This window comes from Giraffa tippelskirchi, chromosome 9 (assembly GCF_054371585.1).
Source record: "Giraffa tippelskirchi isolate mGirTip1 chromosome 9, T2T-mGirTip1v1.2.pri, whole genome shotgun sequence".
Classification (NCBI taxonomy): Eukaryota; Metazoa; Chordata; class Mammalia; order Artiodactyla; family Giraffidae; genus Giraffa; species Giraffa tippelskirchi.
In genome coordinates, this window is record NC_137283.1 from 45426647 (window position 1) to 45446328 (window position 19682).

The following is a 19682-nucleotide window of genomic DNA, read 5'->3' on the forward strand; positions in this document are numbered from 1 at the left end:
GCTTGCTTGCATGCTTCTTTTTAGAGGGGCGCTTCTGAGGCAAGATAATGATTCACTTCAGCCCCAGCATCTGAAATGCTTTCAGATGATAAACAGACTTTAGTATCACTCAGTATCATCTTAGCAACGGTGGTGCAGAAAACAGGACAATTATGGCTTCTTTCAGTACTGCGCTCGCCGTGGCTACACTAAGCTGTGGGTTTTCTCCATCAGTTGGCTCTCCTCAGACACAGATCGGGGGTGGGGGGGGTGCCCTAAACCCAGCTTTCCCTGACATGTTCTAACCTCCTCACGCCCTTCTAAGCCTGGGGCTCTCGCTGGCACAAGCTCTCTCCTGCAGGGCCAAGTCTCAACTTTATAGCTCCTTAGCAGCCAAGCCTGGCTAAAAAACCATGACCTGCCTTTCCAGTCCCCCTGTCCCAAGTGCAGCATGTGGGGGCGATGCAGCAAAGAGATCCAGGGGAGAGGTGCTGGAGCGTACCTGCATGCCGATGACCGCGTAAATGAAGAACAGCATGGCGATGAGAAGGGCGACATACGGGAGCGCCTGGAAGAGAGGAAGCGCTTGGGTCAGCATGAGCCTCCTGTCCCCCTGGCACCGATGGCTCGGGGGGCGGGGAGGGGAGAAACTGAAGGCCCACGTAGAGTGCACCCTCTGTTCTGTTCCATGCTATACTGAAAGGACAGCAGTAGTGAGGAAGAACTGTTTAAACCCCAGCACAGCATTCAGCTCTGAGGACAGCAGCCCCTACACCTTGGGTTATGAAGCTGCAGGTGTGATGTGCTGGCCACGGTCATCAACAGTGCGTCCTACTCTTAAATAGTGTTACCGCTCAGAATAATGCCTACATTTACTGTTGGATTCCTTCGTGAAACTACTGTAATTGATAAAATGATTCCAAACTGCTTGCTTCCTTCTTTTGTGGGTGTGTTTGTAGCGGGGCAAGCAACTATTTTGCAAAGGAACATCTTGATGCAAAATCACCTTGTGTCTGCTGAAGTACTTCCTTAAAGTGAAGTGTTAGGAGTGGAATTACTGGGTCAGAGGGGAAGAATCACTTTCTGGCTGTGGCTGTAGAAAGCAAGACACTTTTCTTAAAATGCACCCTTTTTGAAAGAAATGCAGAGCTGGGGGCTGGGCCAGGGAAGAAAAGGAGCTAGACGTGTGGTGGCCAAGCCTGGGCTCTCCTTAGGAACATCAAATAAAAGCACGGGTGTGAGGTCAGACAGACCCCTGGTCTTTTAAGCCAAGGCTCCTCAAATGCTTTTCTCCCTCATCTCAGGTGACAGAATATGTCCATGTGCTCAGCATGCCTCCAGGGAGTGCCCAGACTGTTAAGGCCAAGCTCACATGCATAAAGCCTCCACTTGTTCTCTTATCTGAGAAAGGTCATCAGAAAGCCAGTGGCTAAAAAACCTCCCGACTTGTGCCAGGTCTGCGTCTGTGACTGCCAGCTTGGCCCAGAGCAGCTGCACCATTGTGACAGCTGGGCTGGTTAACAGCCCCACAGGGTTAGTTTCAGGCTGTCCTTGCCATACCAACATGCATTTTCTCCCTAGATAAGTGTTGAAGAATTTTGTTGGCGCAGCTTCTCAATTTTTACGGTCCGCTACTTGGTGACATGAATTTATCTATAGTGACCAAAACCTTTTTAAAAAGGACGAATGACATTATTGCATGAATCATTCTATCTTTATAGTAGCTCAGTCACAAACATTGGTGCTTTGCATTAATAACAACAGTCTAGGCTTTAATCTCTTTCCAGGACCGAAGCTTACCTGCCTGGAACCCCCACTGGCCCCGCCTCTCTGAGAGCCGCTGCCCAGCTCCTTGCACAACCTCATTTTCCCCAACGGGACTCTTGAATTTCCTTCAAGTCTCTGGACTGACCTCCTTCCCCAGATGCACACCTTCTCCTCTTTACCTGTTAAAAATCTGCCCACTGTGGAAAAATGTCTCCTGGGATATTAACAGCAGTTACTTGAGACGTGGGGGTGGGTTGTTCTCTGTGTATCTTTGGGTAACTTCATTTGTTAATGTGAGCATTTATAGCTTTTGAATTAAAAACTGTCAAAAGATAAAGAAATGAAGATCCATGACTTATTTTCTAAGTGGTGTACCTCTGGATAAGAATCTGGGCCCCTCCCAATGGAGTAAGTCCGAAAGACTGGAACATCTGGTGTGGGGTGCCAGAAGGTACAGGAGAAGCTGGGTTCTGCTTGGAACAGCCTGGAGAGTACCGCTGACAAAGGGGACCTGCCTTATACCTAGATGCCCTCCACTCTGCAATCCTGCCAGGCACATGATAACCCAGGATGGGGGACAGTGTGCTGGCCCAGGCCAGTTGGTCTCTGACTTTGTAGCTATCACCAGATCAGCCACTGGACTGGACTGTGGCAGCCTTGCAACGCTTCCAGGGATCGGCTGGGACCCTCCCTCTCTCAGACATCACCATTCACCCCGGGCATCCTGGGGAGGACGGAGGGGCATCGAGCCCGTATCTCTGTCCGTCTTGGAAATGCTGCAGAGCTCTCAGCTGCGGGTCCTTACTTGCTCTTTCTTCTGCTTTCTTAAGCAACTCATCCTAAGTGATTTTCCCAAGCAATGCTGGGCAGGTCTCTTCCGCGTTCTATGTCCTCCATGGACCTTGATGGTCACAGTGGTCCTGCAGAAGGGAGGGTGGATCCTCCACGATAGGGGACAACCACCGACTTACACATGATCTTCAAAGACAAAGAAGCCTCTGGCATGGCTCTTACCTGGAAGGACTTAATAAAAGTCCACAGTAGCGTCCGGATGCCTTCCCCCCTGCTGAGAAGCTTCACCAATCGCATCACTCGGAAAAGACGGAAAAAGGTGATGGAGATTCTATTGCTCTCTTCAGAGTTCTGAAGGGTTATCATGGAGAGGTCAAACCCAATGGAAAGTAGAACATGCAACACTTTCAGAAAAACAGCAACAGATGCACACAGAAGTGGCAGAGGTAAGAATTAAAGATGTGTTTCTAGGGCCTTTGCACCTTATAAAGCATGATATGAAAGGAGAAGTTACATGCTAACAACACAGGGCTTTGGAAAACTGCACCCACACAGCACATGCATGTCCATGTGGTCTAGAGTGTTAAGAGGAGGACGCTGGGCTGGTCAAGAGTACTGGACACTGATGATGAATGCAAACCACTGCAGACACTGTTCTGGAAGGACAGTCATGGAGAATACAGAACAACTAGTGGAGGACTCGACATGGCCAAATAAACTCAAGGGAAAGGCCCAGCCCCCTGGGGACTAGTCACTGATCTTACCCCAGGTGTAGCGGTTGGGACAGGGACATTTTCACTTTCAGTTGGCTTTAAGAAATCAAAGATTGAAAATGCATTAATGAACTGGGAAGGAAGCCGGGATTCAGGAGAACGGCCCCTCCCCACTTTTAAACATTCTGTGTTTTGTGTCTCAGGAGAACCCATGTGCTCCCTCCCTGAGGAAATGCCATGGCACTGCCTGGAGCTGGACTTGAGGGCGGGCAGCCATTGACGCAAGCTCGGACACACTACTTGCCAATCCACACCCCAGGACGTGATGTTCAAAGGCTGACAGACATCCAGGAGAAGATAATGCTGCAAGACCTCAGGTGTCCCCATACGCAGAAATGCAGGGTGGGATTCTATTTTCTTAGTCGGGGTTGTGGGTCTAAGGAACAAACTGCTCGGAGGGAAATTATTCCTAACCCTGGGGAAAAGGATGACTCTACCAAACAGGGAAAACTGAGTGGAAGCTGCCTGTGGTCCTCAAACCTCCCAGAATCCACTCTGCTCCTAGGCCCGTAGAACTGGGTGGGGCTGAGTCAGAGCACACAGGACAGGGGCTGGTTACCCCCTGAAGCTGTCATGGCCCCACTGAGAAGGCTGGGCTCTAGACAACTCCTGGGAAGAAGCAGCCTAGCATCAGCGTGCCCTGGGCTTCTTCAGCACTGCCTCACCTGAGGTCTGGCTGGGCTCCGGTCCCCAGGGTGCAGAATCCCAGCCCTCGCTGCCCTGTGCCCACCTGCCTCCCCACTCAGGCTGGGAGTCCCCAGGGGCAGGGACCTCACCTCACTCCAGTCAGTGCCCAGCACAGTGTCTGGCACTTATCAGAGTTTCAGTAAGTGATTATGAGAATGCAAAGAGGTTGTAAGCCAACTCACAAATATCAGCAGGCATCTTCAAATTCAACAACGATGGCTGAACAAGAGTTGGGAAGTGCCAGCCTTCCCTCCAATGGGGTCACCTCTGCTGAAGTGGCCAGGCTACCTGGCAGCCAGCACAGGAAGGGGGCTCTTCTGGTTGGGGGGCCATGAACTGCCAGGCGCTCTCCAGGCCTCTAGGGAGCCTCTCTGCACGGTGTGTCTGTACAGCTAAGGGATGTGCGTCCACATCTGGATGCACACAACAATCAGATGGGTTCTCCTCCCTGGAGATAGCGGGAGAGGAAAAACTCCATTCTGAAGGTTCACTCTTGTTTACAGTTTCCTCTTAAGACCAAAACTAAAACTCTGTAAAATTCATAAAATATAAGGTATTTGGGCACGACACCTCACAACTGAAATTCAACAATGAGATTATGAAGCCAGGACTAACAGGTTCTGATGGGGTTAGGAAGGGGTTCCTGCTTCAGCTGGGATGCTCTTTTTACATTCCTTCTATTATCTCACCTCAAAAGAGACCATATCTCCTTAAAGATGATGATTTTTAACTCATGATTTTAACAAACGAAGGACTTCATTTACCAAAGTTTTCCTACACCATCTCCCTCAGGGCTGTGTGCAGGGGGCTCCAGTCTCACCCACACAGCTGGACTGTGAGGTGGTGTGTGCATGTGTATGTGTGCTCAAGGAGACCAGAGTGTGCACAAGACAGCACCCTGTGGTATACTTTTGCAATGTCGCGTTGGACCTGCAAGAGAATAAAAGACTGGTGGTTGGGGACCACACTCTTTTCGGCCAACACATGGCTCAAGCCTCTCCAGGAGGGACCTGGCTGACCCCTCCCTAGCCTGCTCCAAGAATGACAGAGCTTGTACACCCTGCTGATGACATGGGAAAGTTAGCTGCCAAATGGACTTCTGAAGTGTACGTCTCTTTTTCAACTGCTGTCTCTCAAGTATGTCAGATCTTGGGTTACGAACATGAAACCATGGGTATCTTGTTCAAAAAAAAACAAAGAGGAAGAGATAGCATTTGTGGAGGGACAAGGCAGCATGACATGCAAGAATGGAAGCACAGGGCAAACGGCACAGCAGGTTGCATGCATCCCCAGAGAGGCCTGGGACAGCCCTCCCCGGCCCCTGCGTGCTATGCTGGGCAGGGAGGACGTCACTGGTAGCACTCGGGGCAAACTGCAAGTTGCCAAAATATCTTACAAACAGAGGGACCCTGAGGATGGCTTTCCCAAACTACAAATGCCAGCCTGATGAAAAGGGCAGGCCGGCTCTCACCCTGGGCTACCCACAGGAACTGTCTGGGGATCTTTAACACTCTGATGCCTGGGTCCCACTCCAGAGATTGTTATTTAAAGGACCTGGAGTATGCCCAAGCTTTGGATATTTTTAAAAGCTCCCAGGTGGTTCCAACTCAGCCTGTCACTCACAACAGCTCATTCCCTTTAGATCTGGAGCAGCCACACAGAGTGGGACCACCAGAAAAGCCCACACAGGCTGTTACAGCTAAGCAATGGGTTCTTCTGGGGTTGATGAGGGTTCAGTACTCAGACGGATGCAAACTGAGTATCCATCAGGGCCATCCCCATCTTCTTACAAGGGATGGAGGAGGCTCACAAACCCAGGGAGCTGGTGAAGGGTATAAGTGGACCATGAGCACGACGCCGCTCTGCCGGACTCCTGGGATCAACCACAGGACACCCCTAGAGGCCAGGACACTAGGGAAGCTCTCACTCCCCAGGAAGCTTCTACAGACAGCACTGAGGGCTAAATGATCAGTTTTCAATAGAGGGATTTGCAGTGTCATGCTGGGCCCTGGGCTAGATGACCTTGGTAGCTCCTTCCTGAGATGCCAGTCTTCGTTCTGAAATCCTACAGGAGGATGGACCCTCAGCTTTAGGGAGCCAAACTATACACTAGGGTCTGGAAAGCCCCTTCCCACAGGGCTCCTGAGCAGGCTTTTGAGATGTAGGCTCCAGGCCAACCCCCCTGCAGCTACAGGAGTCAAATGAGCCCTGAGTTTCCCAGGTGCACAGGGAGCAGTTTGCATTTATGCACTGTCTCATCTTTTCCTAAAAAAACTGAAAGGATGCCGTTTTCCAATCCAGACAGGAAGCAAGCCAGCATCGCAGCAAACCAGTTACCCTGAGGCATCCTGGGGAATTCCTACGGGGAGCCTCTGACTTCTGACCTGACAGGTAACACCTCTGGCATGGAAGCCTTCTGTATTGGGGATTGCTGAGTCTGTCTCCAGAAACCAGCTACCTGGTCCCTGGAAAAGGGTGAGCATACAGCATGGAGGGCTGAGCAACCTGAGTGTGGATTCAGAACAAGAAACTGAGGGTAGCTGTGGGCCACCTGGTCCACCCTGGGTCCACAACAAGTCAGCGACAATTCTGAGGTCCCTGGGAGGGAGCTCCCTACTGTGGCTCTTGAGCACCGACAATGCAGACATGGCTTCTAAACAAGTGTGCTGCCTCCCCAGCAGCAATGATAAAGGTGGAGTCTAAATGTCAGCGACAGCCATTCCCTGGGTTATGGAGAATATGAAGCTGGGTCATTTCTCCACTCAAGGAACAAACAGGCATCAAAGAATGAGCAAAAATGAGCCCGCCAGTCCTCATCTGACATTTTAGCAGCTTGATGATGTGATGACCAACTGTGATGAAGACAAGTCCATGAGAGCTCTCAAACCACGACTGTGGCTGGGTGGGTGTTGGGGAGGAGGGAGCAGGATGAAGAGGTTTGAGTGAGCATGCAAGCAGGACAGCGGAAAGGGCCATCCAAACTGTTTCCACAAAGAACACAAAGGCAGGCTCGATTTCTCATTTCCAGGTCGGATCAATTCATTCCTGCGACTACGCTGGCCTGTCACAGAGCCAAGTGTGACTGACCAAGATGGCCCCAGCTCAGGTGCCAGGCTGGAGACACGAAATAGGGCACAGCAAACAATTTAGATGACCACGACCCACAGCACTCCTGTGAAATTCAGCGAAAACCAAAGGTGGGGAAGCCAAAGACAAGAATACAGTCTTTTGAGTGCTTTTGCTTTAACGACTTCACCGTATATATGTTTATATATACTTGCCGCTACAATTTTCTAAAAACAAAACCAACATGAAAATCAATTAGGCAACAGAAAAGATCAACAGAGGTTGGGAGAGACAGCACAGCAAATTAAACATTGCAAAAAATGATGACTTATGGCAGCTAAAAACAGCCAACGATGTACCAAGAATATTCATGCTCAGCTGAGTCAGGAGTGCAAGGGACAGGCCACCAGGGAAATCACGTGTGCTGCTTCCCTGCGGAAATCGGTGTGGGAGGGGGTGGGGTGGAGGAGCCACCGGTTACAGGAGAGTTACGTCACCAGAGGTTAAGGACACCTAGTCTCTCTTGCCTCTGTGCTATGGCTTGCGGGTCATAGATGCCCAGTAAAGACGTGATGAAGGACTGAGTAAATGAGAAGGTGGCCGTGAGCATCCCTTCTACACGGAGGCCCAGCACAGAAATGCTGAGGCCCCCTAAGGTCCCCTACTGGCCCAGGGCATTGAACAGGCACTGCTCCCAGCTCAGGGAGGTTTGGTCTCAGGCTCCATCTGACTAGGGGAAAGGTCACGGTTACTGGAAAACAGTACAAGGATGTTGACCAGTGTGATTTTTAAAAGCCTGATGGAATGTCAATGAAAGCCTGTACTGCACAGACACTCCAGAGTCAAATGCTAACTACAAAACGTCTGTGGGCTTTTACAGACCTGTGGCTTTCCTGACCAATGCAAGGTGAAGGAGGACATGTCTGAGACACCGCTGAGCAGGGCTGAACCAGAGGGAAGGTGCAGTGGGCTCAGCCCCAGCACGTGGTGAGGCAGCCAGGAAGCTGCATGTGCTTCTGGGGGTGCACCAGAGAGGGGGTCAGGCATTAGAGGGTTGGGCTGTCCACCTGCTGCACAAACCCTGGCCACATCCTGACGCACAGAAACTAAGCATGAACTCCACCACCTGCACGACAGCACTCCAAGGAGATCTGCTCAACGTATCCTTTATGATATTTTCACTTGCGTTAAAGACCACCTCTGACTTAAGGGTCTGGTTCCAGAATGGTCACATAAGTTTTCTTTGATGGAGGCTGTAAGTGCTGTATGTGGTGATATGATTAGGCAGGCAGATGTCTGGTAGTAAACTGAGAAGAGAGCCCAGGGCCACCCAGGGAGGGTCCTGCTGTCTTCCCAGCATCAGATTATTTTATAACCAAACATAATTTACACATTAGGAATGGCAATTTTATACCTGACTTGGGGAGTATTTCACATAAAGTGGAATTTATAGACATCTAGGCTTATGGAGGTTGGCGGATCTATGTACCTAAGTCTAGCAAGATACCATTTCAGTACCTGGTCATGGCATGAAGTTGAGTGTCACGAGGCTTAACCCACATCCTCAAGGACATGGTAATGTCTTACAATTCATTTCGCTTATTATTACAAGGAAAATCTACATTTAAAGTAATGATGCTGTATCTCCCTAACACTTTGGGGTTATTTAGCAAGTACGTTCATAAATACTCCTATCATTTTATCATTGCAATGTACCTATGAAGCAGGGAGGGCTGACATCATTCACCCTGGTGGGCCCATGAGGGAACTGAGGCCCAGGTCCAGCAGTCCACTACTCTATACTCCACTATCAGCCTGGCCCCCAAAGCGGTGGTATACAGAGATCTCCTTCTCCTTATTTGATACAGGCTGTCTGGGCACCAGGATGGACCATACGATCCCACAGATGTCAGCCAGGCAAAGCGTGGCAACCTGTTCCCAGCCAAGCGGGGCAGAGGACCAGGCTGGCACCGTGGAGCAGGAAGCCCCGCACAGCACACAGCAACCCACCCCATGCTCCACCCGTCCCTGCAAAGGGCTCCACACAACCTGGGCACACATGCTTGACACCCACAGAGGCCTGCTGATGCACCGGGGACAGACTAGGTGGGCAGGGCCGGTTCTGCTTGCAACAGGCCCTCCTGGTCGAGGCATGGGTCAGATCCCAGAGGGGCCAGCGGGAGGTGGTGCTGCCCGTTTTTGGAGCCTCTGAGTTTTGAGGAGAGTTCTCCGGATGTTTCCGAAAGGGTGGCGGGGTGTCACTCCATCTACCACACTGCTCCCCAACACAGGATTCAACTGGGTGCAACAAAGGAGTGCTGAAACCCTCTCCTGATACACTCACGGCCCCCCTTGCCTGGCCTGGGGCAGCCTTCTATCTGCATCACCACTTGGGAAGCTAGGATGGGGACGCTCTCCAGTGTCACCAGTAGGGCAGGGTACCGGTGAGGATACCTAGGGCACGGCTGTGAGGTTTCTCTCCTGTGCTTCCACAGAACCACAGTGGGCACCACAGCTCACATTATGAACTCTGTTTTCCAGCTGGAAAAACTGAGGCATTAAGCAGCCAGGGGCCTTGCCAAGGTCAGACAGCTACTGGGCGGCAATGCTCACATACCCACATAATTAACTCTCAGCCCTTAACATCTTAAGTAGGTCTTAAATAATCATGTTTTCATTCCAAAATGGCAAGTCCACATCTACTTCCCCACTGTCATTCAGGGAAGGGGATGGGGGCGGGAGGGAAAATAGTCTTTTGGAACAAAAGTGAAAGTCGCTCAGTTGTGTCTGACTCTTTGCGACCCCAGAGACTATACAGTCCATGGAATTTTCCAGGCCAGAATACTGGAGTGGGTAGCCATTCCCTTCTCCAGGGGATCTTCCCAACCCAGGGATCGAACTGGGGTTTCCTGCATTGCAGGCAGATTCTGTACCACCTGAACTACCAAGGAAGCCCTTGGAACAAATGTGTGCATGAATTTCTAAACGTGTAAAGAGGTGCATGGGGAGGGTTTCTGGTCTCTTCCACATTAGACTTAACGAAAACAATTACGTTTAGAGGACACAAAATTTGCTACTTACATTCACTTCAGTTATAGCAATATCAACGACGCTACCAACAACAATTAAGGCATCAAAAGTGTTCCATGCATCAGTGAAATAGTGCTGTTAGGCAAGCAGTCAGAAGCCACAGAAGAGAGGAAGCACAACAGGAAAAAAAGAAGAAAAGGACAGTGTTATAAAAGGGGAACATTCTAGCACGAAGCCACTTGGCTACTTAAAAAATTGCCCTAAAATAAAAATATTCTAGGTACGTCATTTTGGGTATCGCTTCTGACACAGCAAATAAAAACAGTCACAAGTGCCTGTCTTGCCCTGCCTATTGCACCATCGCCAGTCCCGCCAAAGACGATCCGTGTCTCAAAAGGCCTGCGGATCAAGTTCTACGCTAAAAGGCCTCTCTTCCACGCTCTCCCTAGCAAACTCCTGGTTTTGGATCAAGTGTGACTGGGCTCTGTGACTTGTCCAGGTGATGCGGTGCAGGGTGGGGTGGGTGTGCAGACAGAGACAAGATGGGAGGCGCCCCGGGCGGGCACATACTCACGTCGGCTTCGCTGAGGGCCACGTCTACAATGCTGCCGATTACGATGAGGGAGTCAAAGGTGTTCCAGGCGTCACTAAAGTACCCCTGGACAGAGCAGGCGGGGGCAGACGTTCATGAGCACGTAGGAAGGAGACGCCATGCCGACCACATGAGGACACACCCAGGCCCCGCAGCACCCACGGAAACCAGGTGGGGGGAGCCAAAGGGAAGTGACCGCACCGTCCACCGGTGGAGAGGGATGTGGGGCGGGGCACCTAAATGTGTGAAAGAGTCCATGCGCACTCACAAACACACACACACACACACGCGTGTGCACGAACACACAATGCAGACCTTGGTCCTAGGTGGCACTGGACCAAGCCACATACCTGCAGGACAGACAAGAGGGAGACACGTGGCGATCCTGCCCTGGCACCCAGAGTCACAACCCCAACCTGAGGGAGGAGAAGACCCTCCTACTCCTTCAATGGGGTCCCCAATCACCCCACTTCCTTTTCCCCCACTTGAGCACTGTGACTGGCATTTCACACATTCTCACTTGTATGCTCTTGAAACAAACCAGTATCCCTGCCCCTCCTCACCAGTCCAAGTACTGCAGAGGGCATGTCCTGTAGGGATGTCCCCATAGAGCTCTCTGTCAAAGGGATACGAAGGTTTATAGGGAGACAGGCTGGCAATGCACACGGTCCAGGTACAGAGGTGCAGGCGGGGGGTCAGTGCAGGCAAGGTCTCACGGGGGAGGAGCACTGAGTGAGGGCGATGATGGTCGAGGCTCCCACTATCCCCCAGAGCAGTGTCAACCCCCCGAGAGGCTCCTCTTTCTTTCCATCTCTGTCTTCCCCTCCCTCTGCATCCTCCAGGCTGAGAGGGCTCCTCTCCATCCCACAACCCCCCACTAGGTTCTTCCTCACCTCCAGAGGCCTCTGAGATCCTGGCCTCCCCAACCCTACACTACCTGCCCACGTCCACTTCCTCCTTCAGGCTCAGCTCAAATGCCAATCCTCTGATGGCTTCTTTTCAGGTCCTCCTCACCTGCAGCTCCCATCCTGGGGACTCGGAATCTCTCTTGTTCTCTGAAGCTGTGATCACTAAATCTGGGGTCTGTGCCTGCAGGTCGACCCTGGGGAAAGCCCTCTGAGAACAAGGACTGTGCTGGCTGCTCTGCCCAGCCCCCACCCACCCACCGATGAATCCCACCCCCAGCCCAGGGCTCTGAGCTCTGATAGTGCCTGTCAGGTGGCAATGCCCCCACCCTCACCAGCATGCATCCTCCAGGTCCTTCAGCGCTGCTCTATTGTCACTGTTTCAGGCTCTTGTATCTCATGGAAGGTAGAACATCCCTAGGATGTAACTTACAAATCCATGTACACGTGGCACACACTCTGCATCCTTTTCTGGGCTCAGCACAGTAGGGGCTATATTAGTGCCTGTCGTCTCCGGATGGTCCCCAGAAAGCCCTCCATCGGAAGAGGGGGTGGGAGCTCTGTACCTGGAGGCTTCTGGTTGCGACGTCAACAACTGAAAACCCATGGTGTCTTTTCAACAAGACAAGATGTGTTGTGGAAATAAAAATTCCGGTCTGAACTAAATAAAAAGGGGCCCAGCATGCTTACAACTGGGTGTACTTAGTGCTAGATCAAGAAGACCAGAAGGTTCTGTGAAGTGTCAGGTCCCAGGAACTGGTCTCAAGTGCAGGCCCAGAGAGAGCCGCTGCAGAGCCCGGGCCCTTTATGCCACTGTGGAGAAGACAGACAGGCTGGCTGTTCCAGTAGCTGTGGTAGAGATGGCCATCCTGATCACTGTTAATCACCCCAGGTGCATTTACAGGGGAGCTCTAACACTGCCTGAGGGTTCAGGATTTTTAAAACAATTTCATCTTTAAGAATGCACGATCTTCCCAACCAACTGCCATGACTTCTGACCCCAGTCCCCCGTCTCCTCTCTCCTCCCTTCCCACAATCCCAGCGCCTACCTCATAGTTCCCCACCCTCAGGACTGCCACCTCCCAGACCCCTCTGTTAGGCCCTAACCAGTAAGCAAAAGCTTGCCTGCCCCAACTCTGATGATCTGTGGTACACATTACATGTCTGACGGGAGGGTCTGCTCAATAAACACCACATCTCACATCTTAGAGCTTCTCTTCTCACAATGCGGGGCTCTTGGCTAGCAAAACTGAGAAGGGGGCCCCCACGTGAGGACAGGGCTGGTGCCCCTCAACAAACTGGCCGTGCTGGTCAGCGATGAGACCAACGGCAGGCTGTAAAGGCATGTTCTACTTCCCTCACCAAGGACAACGCCAGACCACAGTCAGCTGATGACGCAGTGTGCGGAATGCCGGCACTATACTGGACTGTGAGAACACACGTCTGTTCTCAGATTAGTCACATCACTGCGAACAGTAATGCACACCAGGCTAACTGGTGGCCTAGCCACAGAGCACACTCTTAGCGGCAGAGCCTGTCCTTATTTTAGGGATTTAACAGCAATGCAGAGTCACAGAGCACATGCAGGGCCTTCCCCTCTCCTCCAGAGAGGAACTGATGCCTTAGAAACACGTGGTCATCAGAAGCTACTGGGCCTCGAGAGAGACAGAGGACAGTAAAGACCCATCATCCCTCCTGTCGCATCCCGCACATGCTCAGCCCCTGCCCTGTCCGGCTATGGTACCTCCCTTAGCGGAGGCCACACCCACCGCCTGTGCACTCAGTCCCACTCTGCTTTAGACTTTATTCCTCAGGAGCACCTCTCAGGAGTCTTTGTCTCTCCAGAGCGGTCAGTGTTCACCTCTGGACCATTCCTATCAGCCTATGAACTATTCTCCAGCTGGCCCACCTCGGCCCACTGTGATGTGTAAAGTCACTCAGAACCAATCTGATAGTGACTTGACCTTTGGGGTCCCAGAACTCTTTGGCAACCTCATCAACTCCCTCTCCGGAGAGTCCACTGCACTCACTAAGTCATGCCCAAACTCCAGAGGGTTCCTGGACTGACACCGCTAATCTAGGAGATAGGAGGCTGGAGCTGGTGCAGGTGCCTAGAATCCATAGGCTCTGACCACGTGGCTCCACTAGGGGTCCAGGGGAGGCAGAAAATGCCAGCCCTCCCCTTCTTCCCACATCCCATTTCCCTGTTTAGTAGCCTCCTCTGTAATAAAGTCACTGTCAAGTGAGTATGACTCAGCCCCCACCCTTCCCATCAAAGTCACCACAGCATCTAGTAACCAGCAGGTTAGGCCAGGGCTTCCAGCACGGCACTGCCTTCATGCTTTCTCCTCTTAGCCCATGACAGGAGGGTCTCCTACAACAAATGCTGAGGCCGGGGGCCCCACATGTGGAACCAGCAGGCCCCAGCAGCCCAGTCAGAGTTGGCCCATATTATTTTTTGTCCTTTCTCACCCATTTGAATGAACCAAGCAAGTCATTCACAAGCAATAACGTCAATTATTTGAAAACACTTCTGACTCTGGAAATTCAAATTCATAACCCAGATTAACGTGGACGTAGGACCAGGAAGTCTGCTGTTTCTAAGAATGCTGTCCTGATTGTCCATCAGTGTCATCTCCTGCCCAACTGCAGGCTCCTGGGAGCAGAGTTGGACCCACAGCCAGGACAGAGTATAGGCACGGCATGGGTTAGGCAGCAAGGTGTCTGCAGTGGAAACGAGAAGAGAAGACCAAGTCCATGCTTTTGCTGCCTGGAGTCTCTCTGCAGATTGCAGAAGCTGAAGCAATCACTGGCCTTTTGGGGTTTACTGAGGCAGCCGAATCACCTACCAACTTCTGCCAGGGACTATCTAGGAAGCATTCAATTCAAGGGTTGACCCATCATGCCAGCTTTGGGCAGAAACTGTAACTGACAGCTTTCTAACCAGCATAAGCCTTCCCAAAGGGCAAGCAGAGGCTTGGAGAAAAACACATTCACATTTGGTCACTCTGCTCTGCCTAAACCCCCTGCGATGGAAGAGCAGGTAGTGTCTGATGCCAAGAGCCTGAACTCACAGGCTCATCCATCCATTCTTTTCTTCCTTCCATCACTTTTCTGAGTAACCTGCATGTAGCAGGCATCGCGCGAGACAAACACAACCCAGCCTGGGACCTTGACCAGCTGCTCATCAACTAATGGAGGGAGAGACATGGGTGGTACTGATGTTGGCAATGCACACTGAGCATCTAACAAGCACACATGCAGAGGGAGTCGACCCTGGCTGGGAGGGGGGGGACATTGTCACGGAGGAGCCCACATTCCAGACAGGCCTTAAAAGACAACAAGGTGGACAAAGGCTCCAGGCACAGAAGCATGAGCCACGGAGAAGTCCAGCAGGCTAACAGTTGGGGATGGGGGCAGAGGAGGAATGGCCAGGAACCCACGACCAGAAATGTGGGAGGCATTTAAATGTGCTAGTGTTTGGTGCAGGACTTTGAATACTCAACAAAGAAATACCACCCCCCCCAACCCCGCCACACACACACACAATAGGTGCATGGTCACCTTTGCGTTTACAAGTGAGTGCGCAGAAGGTGAAGGGAAAGGGCTGAGGCCAGAGGCAGGAGACGATTCAGCAGTGGAGTGACGCAGGAGGGAGTAGGGCAGTGGAGGCTGGGGTGAGACAAGCTGGCCAACGAAGCCCTGGGCATGGACATGTCTTACCAGAGGAGAAGGGGACCAGAAGGGAGCTGTGGACCCAGGTCTTGACGGGACAGCTAAGCCCACAGATGAGCCTGATACCAAGTTCTAGTTAAGGAGAGGCATATTTCCTCTCAAGTGTTATTTGGCATTAAAACATATCACTGAGATATATGTGCTCACTGATGAACTGAAAAGACAGTATCAAGGTTTCATTCCAGGAGGTGTAGAATATACTCCAGCAAAACTGCTGGTGCTGATTAAGCAGCCTTATTTCTGCCAGGGACCCGGGGGAGGGAATGCTGCCCTGGGAGGTGGGCGGAACCAGGTGCCCAGCGTTTGCCACACGTCTGCTCTGCACAGAAGCAGGAGGACAGTGCTCAACCACTTTCTTCTTCCTCCGAACCCAGTAACTCGACTTTTTCCACACTCCAGTGTCTTGGCGTGTAGATCAGGCATTTTCAAGGCACAGTTGACCCTTGAACAATGCGGGTTTGAAAGGTGCAGGTCCACATACACACAGATATTTTTCAATAGTAAATCTCACAGCACAACATGGTCTGTGGTTGGACGAATCCACGGATGCAGGGGAACTTCAGATAAGGAGGGGCGACTCTAAGTTATACGTGGATTAACCTGCGTGTTGTTCAAAGGTCAAATATAGAACCAAGGGCAAAATGCTTAGAGGTCTAAAACGTGGGAACAAAGTGTGGCTCCCTGAAGAAAGGCCCATGGTGGAGGCAGGTAACATAGTTGACCACGTGTTGGACAAAACACCACACAGGTGGCTTCCAGAAGCACAAAGGAGACAAAGCCCTCCTTGGGGCAAGAGAACCACTGGAGGATTCCAGCAGTTGCCCCTCAGGAGAACTGGAGGGGAAGGCCAGGGGAATGAGACTTGGTTCTTACCCACATCAGGGCCCACCTTTCAAAACCATAGGGTGTCCCGGTCACTCCAAGTGAGTGAGGTCAATGCCTGATGGGTGTGTCTTCCCTGGGAAGCTGACACAACCCACTGAACAGCCTGCTTGCCCTGCCCTTACTCCCTGGCTCTCTGGCCTCTCGACACCTTCCATGCTTGCTGAGCCCACACTCCAAACAACTCTCTCCCTGGAAGGATCCCACCTCCCCACCAGGGAAGCTCCCAGCTTTGCGGGAGGTGGTTCCTATTTCCATCCCCCAGCTCGGCCCTTCCTGCTTATGGAGACTGGGTGATCTCACCTTGCAGACCCTCAGACCATGTCCCTCTCAATAGGCTCTCGCTCAAGAGGTCCCCTTTACCACTCAGGCCTTGCAGAGAAAAGAAGTCAGGTTCCTCCACTTGTCGGAACCCTTCCTCCTGCAATGCCTTCTTACCTCCAGGAAGGACCTCACCCCACCACCCCACTTCAGGCTATGCTCCACACAGCAGCGTAGCCTCCAACAGTACCCCCCAGGCTCCTGCCTCCCTCACTATACCCCATCTCCAGCTCTGGGGCCTCCACACTCCTAACCCTCTGCCTTCAAGCACTTCTCTCCCACTGAACCCACCTCCACCCAGCCCCCAGCACCCCCTCTGCCTTCACCAGATGGCACCTGCCAGCAGGCACTCTGCCCGGCATTCACTGACTGGTTACTGAGTGCCAGGGCTGGGTAAGTCTCTAGGGACCCTGTGGGTCTGTCAAGTGGGAGCACTGATCCTGAGTGGGATCAGTGCATGGTGGGCAACTCGCAAACTCAGCTTGGTCAAGGGCTGTCTGGAAGCCCACCAGGAGGGCTGTTTTCATGGCTACCCATCGGCCAGCATGCCCCATGATGGCCCCCATCCAGCCACCAAGCTGCTACACTGAGGCTCACCTGAGCTAACCTCACTCTTTGTATTTCTAGGACAAAACAGCTGCAATCCCATCTCTCCTGACAGATGCCAAAAAGTTCTCCCAGAAGGTGTGTCCCTCACCATGGAGAACACGACCCCAGAGGACCCTGTGATTGAGCATTCCGGGAGAGACAAAGACTTTCCCGATTGAAGCTGCTGGGCCAGGTTCCCAGCCCTCTGTCTTCCTGGCCGTCTCCCTCACAGAGATTCTCCCCTCAGCTGCCTTTGCAACATGCTTCCTCAGTCCCACTGCCTCTGACGGGGAGGAGGGCCTCATGGACTTCTCCGTGGAAGGCCTGGCCTTGGTTTGCTAACACAAAAGAGACAGGAGAGTCAGGAAGCATTTTAAGAAGAGCTTTGCTTCTTGGTGAAATGACTCTCTCTGGCTCCTCCAGACACACAGTGACAACATAAAATCCATCTGCTTCGTGCATACAGCGACAGTGCCCCTCGAGTGTAGAGATGCTGCTACTGCCATTTAAAGATTTTTCTCACTTCTAATCTGAAGTTGTCTTCTGCTGTGAAAATATCTTGTGGAGGAAAACTACAAAGCAGCACAGTTTCTAACGGAAATCACTCATTTAAAAACTCTGATCTCTCAGTACTGATTATAAATTAGCTACTGACTTCCCCTTGGCCTCACCAGTCTGTTTACATGCCACTGAACTCCCTTCCCAGCTTTGGTATCAGCGGTCTTCTGGACACAGCCACTGACAGCACACACACGCAGACATATATGGACTCACATGCATGCCATGGACAAATGTGCCTTCTTGGAGTTTCATCATCAGGTGGGGGGAAAACAGGGCTAGGGGATCTGAGAAATGTTCCATAGATACATTCCATGTTGCCTGGATCAAGTACTTTCGAAGTTCTTATTTTGCAACCTTTCCATCAGTCCAGACAAATACTGTTCAGAGATGGAAAGGGCAGAGGGACACAAACCAAAATCTCAAAGAAAATCCAGAAGAGTTTGGGAGGGGAGGAAATGTGTATGTACGGAGATATGGACAAGTCACAGGAAATAGCATCTGGCCATGCAGAAGTGCCAAATCTGACCCCACTGCAATCACCCTGATCAGTCACTTACAAGTGTCCTTTCTTTTTGGTCCACAAAGATCTGACAAAGATGGCATAGAAATTAATTTGAATTAAAGAAATGAACAGTTCTGAATTAGAATCCCATTGAAGTATGGAGTATGTGAAACCATCATTTCATAATCCAGGTCTTACTTAGATCAGTATTGTCAGATACTTTCCACACCAATGAACAAATACTGGGGGTCACTAAACTCATTCTCTAACTTGGATGGGTGGAGGGTTTGCTAGTAAAGAAACTGAGGGTCAGATGTCCCACAGTTGAGCCTGGATCTACTCCTCCATCTAGAGTTTTAGGACAAGGGAACATCACTGCTTGCTGAGGAGGACGGTAGTGGTCACAGTGATAGTCCTGGCACGTCTACAGCATGGGGCTACGTGCCAGGCCAGGCATTCCTGTAAGCATGGCACACAGAGTGATCCTTACTCCTCTAAAGCATTCTATGAAACAGGACTACTAGTGTCCTCATTTCAGGGATGAGGAAAGGGGAGTCACAGAGCAGCGGTCACTCACTTGCGGATTTGCTTCCAGACTTGTGCATCTTTTCCCACACTGTACTATCTGTCTCTTACACTACACCCATGGACAACTGTGGACTGGATGCACGGCCTCCTAAAGGGGACATAATATGCAGAGCAGTCCAACACAGTTTAAAATGAATGTCTTGTTTCGTCTTAAAGTGAAGAGAAATTTTTCTAAATTAAACAAACGAAAGGTGGTATGGCTCTGAGAGGTCTGCAGCTGGTTGAATTTTCCATAAAAGGTGAAAAAGATGCTGTAGACCAAGAACAAAGAAAACTGAAGTTTTTATGCTGGAAATCTAAAAGTAACATCAGGGCAGAATTATATCTGATGGGTTATGTGAAAGCAGTGTCTCCAATGCTCAAGTAAGGAGGCGAGTTTCTCTGAGACAGTGTGATGCATGCTCTTCTAGAGACAGAAAATCCGGTTTCAAAACAATCTTCATTGTGCAAATTCCTAATTCTCTCTTCTTTTTCTCAGAATTGTTTTTATGAGGTTTTGTTTTTGCAGATTTATTTTCCCCTGCGTACATAATGTCCTAATCAGATTTTAACGTTCTCAGGTGATAACCTAGTTAACAGCCAGAACCATTCAGCATAATCCAGAAACACAAGACTAACAGGAAGTGAGCACTTCTCGGAGGTGATTCAGCAACAGCCCTTGACAAGTGACTTCAGCCACTTACCTTAGGCTTAAATGCAATCACTTTCAAAACCATCTCGACAGTGAACACCCCGGTGAAGACCATGTTCAGGATGTCCATGGCATCATTAAACATCTTGGACTGCTCGTAGTGCTGTGGATGGAGGCAGAGGCACGGTTCTCAGGGTCTGCTCCAGATTTGCAACAGGCGGCTCCCCAGCCCTCCACGCCCCCTGCAGGCATCCGTCCCACACTTGGACATGGAGGTGACCTC

At 51.2% G+C, this 19682-nt stretch overlaps 1 protein-coding gene across 1 annotated transcript in view; it reads right to left on the bottom strand.

The window, feature by feature from the left end:
* Nucleotides 1-19682, bottom strand: part of CACNA1D (calcium voltage-gated channel subunit alpha1 D) — a 346288-nt gene that overhangs the window by 36604 nt on the left and 290002 nt on the right. Inside the window, exons 31-36 of the mRNA XM_081524957.1 lie at nucleotides 19452-19562; nucleotides 10669-10752; nucleotides 10146-10229; nucleotides 3303-3347; nucleotides 2761-2889; nucleotides 482-547 (exon numbers count right to left, since the gene is read on the bottom strand). Coding sequence (XP_081381083.1) covers nucleotides 482-547; nucleotides 2761-2889; nucleotides 3303-3347; nucleotides 10146-10229; nucleotides 10669-10752; nucleotides 19452-19562 — 519 coding nt within the window. The remainder of the gene's footprint in view (nucleotides 1-481; nucleotides 548-2760; nucleotides 2890-3302; nucleotides 3348-10145; nucleotides 10230-10668; nucleotides 10753-19451; nucleotides 19563-19682) is intronic.